Source organism: Berghia stephanieae, chromosome 2 (genome assembly GCF_034508935.2).
Source record: "Berghia stephanieae isolate SIO BIC M18660-M18661 chromosome 2, UCSD_Bste_1.3, whole genome shotgun sequence".
In the NCBI taxonomy this organism is placed as follows: Eukaryota; Metazoa; Mollusca; class Gastropoda; order Nudibranchia; family Aeolidiidae; genus Berghia; species Berghia stephanieae.
The window spans coordinates 122,937,650-122,947,649 of record NC_088361.1 but is presented as its reverse complement, the minus strand read 5'-3'; the positions used below and the strand labels follow the sequence as shown (position 1 = coordinate 122,947,649).

General features: G+C 34.5%; 1 protein-coding gene across 1 annotated transcript in view; it reads right to left on the bottom strand.

The window, feature by feature from the left end:
* LOC144966474 (uncharacterized) overlaps positions 1-4,260 on the bottom strand; it is a 21,895-nt gene extending 17,635 nt beyond the window's left edge. The window contains exons 1-2 of the mRNA XM_078903060.1: positions 3,012-4,260; positions 1-601 (exon numbers count right to left, since the gene is read on the bottom strand). The exon at positions 1-601 is cut by the window's left edge and continues 42 nt beyond it. Of these exons, the coding sequence (XP_078759186.1) occupies positions 1-601; positions 3,012-3,168 (758 nt within the window). The 5' untranslated portion in view covers positions 3,169-4,260. The remainder of the gene's footprint in view (positions 602-3,011) is intronic.
* Positions 4,261-10,000: the final 5,740 nt, after the last annotated feature.

Genomic DNA, 10,000 nt, shown 5'->3' with positions numbered 1-10,000 from the left:
TTTTCCTCGCCTTCATCTTGTCTCCGATAGGAGTCTATCCCGCTGACCTGATGGTGGTGGTGATGGTTGTGGTGATTGTGGTGGTGATGGTGGTGATGGCCGTTTGATGGCGGTGTGGAAGCCTCCGTCGAGTCTTGAGGACGATGTAGGTAGGGATTGCGATGTTGCTGCTGCTGTTGATGATGATGGTGATGTGGATGCTGCAGCGATTCGTGATAACTATTACTGCTGCTGTTGTTATTATTATTGTTAATACTATTCTTATTATTAGATTTTTCGTTTGTCGTATCGCTCTGTGGCGACAAAGACCCGTCTCTTTCGATCTCTTCTCGATTGTTTATTTCGTGATCTTCATTGTCATTGTTGATTGTCTTGTTGCTTTTGACACTGTGACCATTATTGTAATTGCCGCTTCTGTAGTTATGATGTTGATGCTGTTGGGGATGGTGGTGAAGATGGGGATTGGGAGGATGGTGGAATTGGGGATGGTATTCAAGAAGATGTGGATGATGAGGATGTTGATGGTGTTGTGGATGTGGTTGTGGTGAATAGCATCTTTTCTTTGGAGAATCGGGTTGAGGTGTGTTTGAGTTGGTTTGTTCTAAAGACAGTGAATAAATAAAAAAAATTATATATACACATGTCTATATGTATATATATATATGTATATATGTATATATATATATATATATATATATATATATATATATATATATATATATATATATATATATGTTTGAAACATGAAACAGTACTGTAGAAGTTAACAGTAATAATTATACTTGAAATGTTTATAAATAGCCCCTTTTATCAAAAAGTTGAGCACTATTATTTCATGGTTTTTGCTTTTATATATATATATATATATATATATATATATATATATATATATATATATATATTATATATATATATATATATACATATATATATATATATATATATATATATATATATATATATATATATATATTGTGTCTCACCGACTAAAACTATCATTATGTCCGGTGTTATCTGGATGCTTGAGATTGATTTTAACAGCAAAATGTACAAAATGTGTAAAAAATTTACATGTTTATTGAGGAGAATAGACAAGGCGTATTAAAGTTACTAAAGACAAATGAGAGATGATCATTCATTTGTTGATGAAGATATTCCTATATTTTAAAAAAGATTGTCTATGAAAGCTGGAATATGTTAGATAAAATTGAAATTCCAACTTTCAGAAATAAAATAAAATAAATTTGAGATTAATAAATAATAAATAAATATGTAAATAAATAAGTAAATTAAATAGTCAATGATTAATTAAATGGATAACTGATTAAATAAATAAAGGAGTAAGCATATAAATAGATAGATAAATAAATAAATGAATAGATAGATAAATAAATAAATAAATAAATAAACAATTGCTAAGAAGATCAGAGCTGAATAGAGTATTTAAAAAAATAAGAACAATGATTAAATCAATGAAGTCTCTGGATAATAAATTGAAATATTACGGTAGTCATTTGGGGAAAAAAAAAGCCAAAACAAAACAAAACTAAACAAAACAAAAAAAAAACAAACAACCCAACCCCTTCCTCCCCCAAAAACAAAACAAAACAAAACAATGCAAAACAAAACAATGCAAAACAAAACAGAAAACTATCTACTTCTTTGAGAATCAACTTTAGAAATTGTTTTTGTATTGCTGACGAAGGGCCGATCCATAAACGATTTAATGTCCACCCTTTGTGAATTGCTTTATTTTGAAATGTTAGGGAATGTGCCATTCTGAGTGTTTATTTCCTTTATTTATTTTTTTTACGTTTAATTTTCTTGATGAAATACCTGTCTTTTTTTTTTTTTAATTCATTAATATCCTAGCCAAACTAAGACCAAATATAGTCTTTTATTTACTTATAAACTTTTATCTTAATCATATTATAATCGTTTATTTGAAATTCTTTGTCAGTATGAAAAAAATGCCCTTCAGATCGATGAGACTAATGAAGCTGAAATTTATTCCGGCTTGCTTAACATTAAACCGACTGCAACCGGGATCGACACTGGTAGAGGGAGTGTTCTATCGACTGAGCTATCGGGGCCAGGGATTTGTAAAAATTACGAGGTGAATGGGTTAATGAAAGAAATTAAATCTATTAGAAATTAGAAAAAAAATGAAGAAGAAAAAAATAGAAATATAAACACCCCCTCCCCCCCTAAAAAAAAACCCAACCCCCCCCCCCCCAAAAAAAAAACACAAAAAAAAAAAAAAAAAAAAAAACAAACAAACCCAAAACAAACAAACCTACCCCCCCCCCCCCTACACACATAAATAAACGAATCAAATATTTAATCATTTCGACAAGAATAAAGATCTGAAAAAGTGTGTATGAAACAGTGCCAGACAAAGCAAGAAAGGAAAATACAAGAAAGGAAGACTGACTTTTTTAGATGTTTCTGGATGGTTTTTTTTTTTCTTGTATTTTTCTTTGTTTTATCTAGCCCTGTTCATATCCACTTTTTAAGATCTTTATCAAGTACCAGAGCCTGTTCCCTAATTTATCAATTTGATATTTACGAACATAGACAAGAAGCACAGAAACGTTAACAAGGAAAATAATAAATAATAAAGTAAATGGCAGAAAAAGCATGAAGGAAATATGTAAAGCGATAGGCCCAACATGGGTTTCCGATAGTTCAGTTGGTAGAGTACTCGCTTCACAAGCAATAGGGACCGAAATCGATCCCGGGTGCAGTCGAGATTTTATTCTGACCCCCCCCCCCCTTCCCCTGTCCACCCAGCAGTGATCGGGTAGCTGGGTCTGTTAGATCTATCGGAAAGTGCTTTGCGATAGATTAGCGTCTTATCCAAAGGGTAGCAAGCAATTGCTACTGTCCGTTTCACGCTACAGAAACAGGGATAGAGTCCGGCTCCATGGGCCCGGTGGCTCGGTAGGACTACTTTTTAATTTTTTTTATTTAGGCCTAACATAGGTATTGGTGTTTTCAAAAGATCTTACCAATATTGACTAGATGCTGTCTTGGTGATAAGGACGAAGATGACGAAGATGACAAAGGTGTTGATGTTGGTACCGATGATGTAGACAAATCTCTAGAGGTAACCGCACCTCCAGCTCCTCCTCCACCTCCCAGAATACTGTCTATACTGTGGGACATTCCCGATGACTTGGCGATATTGCCAGGACTCTGGGTTCAACAGGGACGGGCCTAGAAGTATCACATGGACTGCCCAATGAGGATGGATTTGAGGTGCTGGAGGGGACTTTAGTGGACACTTCAGGGGAAGACAAAGGTGAGTTGTACGCCGAATGGGAGGATGATGATAATGAAGAGGACGACGACGAGGATAAGGAAGGCGATATTAATGGTGAAGATGTTTGAATATCTATACCTGGCATCTTGATTTGAATGCTAGGATTGTCCATATTTATTTGTGTTAATGTTACTGTTGTTGTTGTTGTTTGTTATTGTCAGTATTGTTGATGATACAAATTAGCTCAAGAGCAAAGTTGTTGTTTCATTTTTTTTTAATCGGCAAATTTGATGACTTTGGTTCTTATAAACGGACATGAGATGAAATTTGATGGAGTTTTTATCTTGGCCATGGACACTTTTATCTCGAAAAAAATATTATATCATTTTTACAAAAGGATGAACGATCATTTGAAGCAAAGGTTTGTGAAAGCCAAAGAAATATTCTCGCCGTTTATGGTGAACGTATCCATTGAACAATCTTATCAAATTAAATATTGATTTATATTAACCTTCGGAACTGAACATTTTTGCCTACTATTTTGTAAATATTTTCATAATAGAATATTATGTAAAAGTTCATAATGTTGATGAATAGACTAAACCTCTATTTACAAACTTGAAGATTATATGTTATATGTGAAAATTTTATAAAATCCTCCAGAAAGAAATATTCACCACAAAACTCAAAAGTAAAGAAAATTGAGATTAGCTTGTCTCTCCAGATCGCCAAGAATGAAGGGATATCACAAACGACAAGCAATAAATTACCAATTTTTGACAAGCTGGTTAGAAAATATCTCACACACTCATTCTCCTCTTTATATACATCCTCAGCAATGTTACTCCGTCAATAAAAGAATTCGGATTCGGGGGGTGAAAAATACCGCCCTAATTACGTTATTGCAACTCGAAACAGCGCGCAGTGGTAGAGAATATCAATCGTTTTCAGCGTAGGATAGTTGATACAATGAAAGAGAAGGAAAGACGAAATTATTAAAAGGGTATTCATACACAGAATAATATTATAATGCAATATAGCGAGGGTGGGAACCATAGTATAATAGAGTTTGGGGGGGGGGGGGGGGGTTGAGGGAGGTGGGAGTTGAATACTTATTGACAGTCACTGATTGGCCAAGGCGCTGAGCTTGAATTACCCAATAATAAAGTCGGATAACCGTTGGCTGCTGGATTAGTCCTGTCGCTCTCACGCGCTTCCGGAGGCTTTTTGAAGAGGGGAGGGGGCGTGGCTGTAAAGGATTCATGCCAGTGTTATGATAATGTACCCGTTTGTGCAGGCAATTTGAGTGACGGGTCTCGTGTGTGTATCTGTGTGTGTGTGTGTATGCGTGTGTGAGAGAGTGTGTGTGTTCGTGTGTGTGAGAGAGAGTGTGTGTGTTCGTGTGTGTGTGAGAGAAAGACACACACACACAGAGAGAGAGAGAGAGAGAGAGAGAGAGAGAGAGAGAGGGGTGGGGGAGAGGGGATAGATAGATGGACAAAAAAAAAAATAGATAGATAGATAGATAGATAGATAGATAGATAGATAGATAGATAGATAGATAGATAGATAGATAGATAGATAGATAGATAGATGATAATAATGGATAATATAGGTAGATAGATGATAGATAGATAGATAGATAATAGAGGATAGATGTTATCGATAGATAGGAGATTATTAGATAGATAGTATAGCAAAAGTAGTATAGATAGATAGGAGATAATAATGGATAGATAGATAGGTAGAAGATAGAAGAAGAAGAAGATAGATAGATAGATAGAAGATAGATGGATAGATAGATAGGTAGATAGATAGATAGATAGATAGATAGATAGATAGATAGATAGATAGATGGATAGATAGATAGGTAGATAGATAGATAGATAGATAGATAGATAGATGGATAGATAGATAGGTAGATAGATAGATAGATAGATAGATAGATAGATAGATAGATAGATAGATAGATGGATAGATAGATAGATAGATAGATAGATAGGTAGATAGATAGATAGATAGATAGATAGATAGATAGATAGATAGATAGATAGATAGATAGATAGATAGATAGATGGATATATATATATAATATATATATATATATATATATATATATATGATTGAGGGGAGTTACCTGGAATCACGTAGAATGCTCGACAGTATCTTGGGGCGAATTATTAATTTATTTATTCTCGCATCGTTTTCTTTTTTACTCATTCTCCAACAACGTTGTTTCGTCCAGAATTCATCGAGTCATCAGGGAGACCCTTTAGAGAGAGAGAGGGAGAAAGAGAGAGAGAGAGAGAGAGAGAGAGAGAGAGAGAGAGAGAGAGAAAGAGGAGCGAGGGAGAGAAAGAGAAGAGAGAGGGGGGAAGTGAGAGAGAGAGAGAGAGAGAGAGAGAGAGAGAGAGAGAGAGACAGATAGATCGATAATCGGGTGGATTTAAAGTAGTTTTACTTGAAAGCTACTTATCATTACAATGGAATAAGAAGGCATGCAGACATACGGATAAAAGGAAACAAAAAAACAAAAAAAACAAACAAAAGCAAACAAAATTTTTAAAAATGTTACAAAACAAAACAAAAATCCCCCCTCCCCAATACAAACAAACAAACAAAACAAAAACCAAATCAAAACAAAACACAAAACAAGCAAACAAAACAAAACCAATAAAAAACTAAAAACAAACCAAAAAAAAAAAAAAAAGAAAAAAAAAAGATTAAATTAAAAAAGAAAAGAAAAAGAAAAGAAAAAGAAAATAACATAAAATAAAAGAGAGAAAAAAAATATCTGGCATTGCAAAAAGAATTAAACTTGAAGACAGAGATCAAATTAATGGCAGTCACACTGAGACTTGGATTAGAATTACAATAGTTTTCTCCTTATTCGATATCCATCTTTCTATTCCAATTTATATGATTTCAAAAAGGGTATTTCCACAACCTTACATGGCTCTATTTGCTTCAAAATACGTCCTTAATTACCTCAGCAGGCTGTTAGAAAGTTGAATTTCCATTTCTTACAGTTTAAGTAGCCTGCTAGGAGTCCTTGTTCTGTTAGCACATTTCTATCGATGCCAGATAGTGACTCATTTACACATAAGACGAGTGGATAAAGAGTGTAAAATTCTCACCAAACCTTAAGAGTCAGAATTTTTATAACTATTGTCATCTATCCGGTCACATACCACGCTTAATAAGTGTGTTGAAAGCCGATGAAAACAAATAGTAACAATAAGAGATTGACTGAGATTGACTACGAACCAAAGATATACATCGACTGATAAATAGATAGATAGTAACAATATAATTTATGTACTAATGGAACTAAGATCACGTGACCAGAACGCATGATTTATTTATATAGGAAACACCTGGACATATTTTGAATTGTTGAGATTGCATTTTACATTTTAGATCTTTGTTGACAAATAGATAACTATTGCAACGAATTATAGGAAAGGCGCTTTCCTAATAATAATGACAACAAAGTAAGTCGTGTGAAACGATACATACATAGATAAAAAGGCGACCCCTACATAGTGTGGTACTAGAGCATTATGTACGAAACTACTTTCTTCCTAAAATTAATCGGAATGGGGACACTTGTAATAATAACAATAAAATGATGATGATGATGATGATGATATTCTTCTTCTTCTTCTTCTTCTTCTTCTTCTTCTTCTTCTTCTTCTTCTTCTTCTTCTTCTTCTTCTTCTTCTTCTTCTTCTTCTTCTATATATCTTCTTATTTTATAATGATATGTATGATTATATTAATAATAAATAATAATAATAATAATAATAATAATAATAATAATAATAATAAATAATAATAATAATATAATAATAATATAATAATAATGATATTTTATTACCATCATCATTATATTTATAATTATTATGAGACGAAATATGAGAGTGAGAACGAAATTGATGAAGAGACTTTTACAATCTGGGAGAGGGGGGTGATTATAAAAAATAATGCAAATCACTATCATAATAAACTACACATACTCAAATTGCGCCATCATTTAAAAAAGAGCACATGGCGGTGGTCTCTGTGATAATATCGCAGACATTATTATGACTAAATACATTGCCCTGCAGCAATACATAAAGTATTTCACGCAGTGAAAGACAATAGCTGACATTAGAATCGACTATAATAGTATCAGAAAAGAGAATACAGGGGATTTAGTATGCATGGTATGGGTTTTACTATGTAAAGCGATAAAGATTAAGTTTGTTTCGTAATCTTTTGTGATAATTCTTGTATTGAATAAAGATCAGTTCGTTTCGTGATCTTTTGTGATTTTATTTTGAATTGTCTTCCAAGAATGGGCTAATTGGATTCAGTAGTCTGATGTCACGCCGCCCGGCAACGGCGTCCATCTTGGTTCTAAACAAAGAAAATCGGTACTTTTTATTCTTCATGCTGGCTAGAACTTTTCATATATCTTGTGATCAAAATGTGTAAAAGTCAAAACATGATCAGATTTATAATGGGTTTTTTTTTCCTCTGGATACGCTTTTATGCTCGTCGGAGAAATATTATTTCATAAGGGCGTCCGCCATTGTTCCGATAGCTTTGAGCCAGTTACTAAGTTACCATGCGTCAGTACGTGGGAAGTGACGTTACGACTGTTGAAGCGTATTTTGAGTCTAAGGATTAAATTAACTTAAATTAAATTAAATGCCAAACAAAAATAGGTCGTATTTAGTCTATGAAAAATATAAAGAAAGACTCCCTCCATTCCCAAAATAACAGAACAAAAAATAAAAAACAAAAACAAAACAAAACAAACAAACAAACAAACAAAATATCCAGCAAACAAACTAAATAAAGAAACAACACATTAAAAAACAAAACAGCAACAAAAAAAAGAAAAGAAAATAATTCTCCTGGTCGTGAATTTGGCCCATTGTTACTAAACATGCAAAGCGGCATGGCGATTAAAGAATAGATCGAACTCACAAAATGTGACTTAGGACTGTGTTTGGTTATAATGTGGTCAAGTGGTGTGATACTCGTCTTCGGATCGGAAGGTCCAGGTTCGAGTCCCGCTCCCGCATAGTTGAGTCCTTGGAAAAGGCTCTTTACTCACATTCTCTCACCGTACCCATGTGTAAAATGAGTACCTGCCGGTAACAGCGTTGTCTCTGTTCGAAAAAGAATTGTAATATCGCCTCATAAGCGTCATGTCTCGTCCTACATGTTAAGTGTTGCTGTTGGCGAAGGACTTCTTGTAAAGCTCTTTCAGTACATTTAGTGGACGTTTCTCTAAATAAATGCACAATTCTAAATCCCCCGTTATATTCTTTAACGTAACGTCAAAATATTTGATAACCGTTAAGGTTCAGACTATTCACCAATGATCATAATCATTGTGGAAGTGACGAGTTCAAATAGGATTCAACAGCTGTGACGTCACTTCCTTCGTGATGACGCATAGTAAGCTGGGTCTGTTAGATCTGGCGGGAAATACTTTGCGAAAGACTATGGTCCTTTCAAGGGATTGCAAGCACTTGCTATGACCCAGGGCCTTGCTATGACCCGTTTCATGCTATATAAACCGGGGAAAAAATCCGGGTTAATGGGCCTAATGTGCTCCGAAGGACAACGTATTAAAAATAATAATTTGACATCTTGTAGATTATTAGTGCATTCAAAAAGGCCCGTCACCAACGGAGATATTTCCAAACAAAGGTTTTCTAGCCAAATTTTCTTTTTTTTAGAAGTGTTATTTAGAGCATGGTTGTATATTCCATCACTTATAACGTAACGCATTAATCATTTTTGGCCCAGCAAGACTACAATCAGTGAAAGTGAACTACTTCTAATAATAATAATACTAATGACACTAATAACTGGACTAGGACAAAATACTGTAACACCCCTCAGCCTTAAATTAACTGTATCAAGACATTATCCCTAGGTGTATATGATTGGGCCGATTAGTTTTTTGTAAATACCAATACACTTAACCCTCAAATTAACGACATCAGCAGCCAGAAGCCGTCAGTTTGTGTGATCGGGGGTGATCAGTTAGTCATACATACATACATACACGGATGCCAACCAGGTGTGTATAATTTAAAAGAAAACAATAACATTTGTCCAGCCCCTTAGCAGTCATTGTATTGGTGTCAGCGCGCGGTTAAATCCTGCCGTGTGTCATCTGTGATTGTCCTCTTAAAACGGCTTAGGGGCTCCTTGGGTTAATCGACGTTATGTCCAGTGGTTGTACACACGTACATACATGGTTATTATGATTAGTGTAGGAGGACATAGTAGGAGCGAAGAGAGTTTACATATTATGTTTTGATAAGGGAAAAGGGGGTGGGGATAGAATGCAACTATGGGGGTTATTGGAGAGAGGGACTGAGAGAGAGAGGGACTGAGAGAGAGAGAGAGAGAGAGAGAGAGAGAGAGAGAGAGAGAGAGAGAGAGAGAGAGAGTTTACGTGATTTGATAGAGGAATGGGGTGGGGACAGAATTATTGTAAAAGAAATGACGATAAAACAGGAAGGGGGTCAAAGTTTAAATTTTGTGACATTGTGTCATTGTGGTATATTGATTGGTATATCTCATGCCCGACGTTGAGCTATTAGGAGGTCTGATAACTGAATGCAACTATGGGCTTGATTTAACTTTGTAAATGACAATATTTTGTGTTAGTTTGAGAGCATTTCCATTACAACAATGAGTTCACAACAATTTGGTTTATTA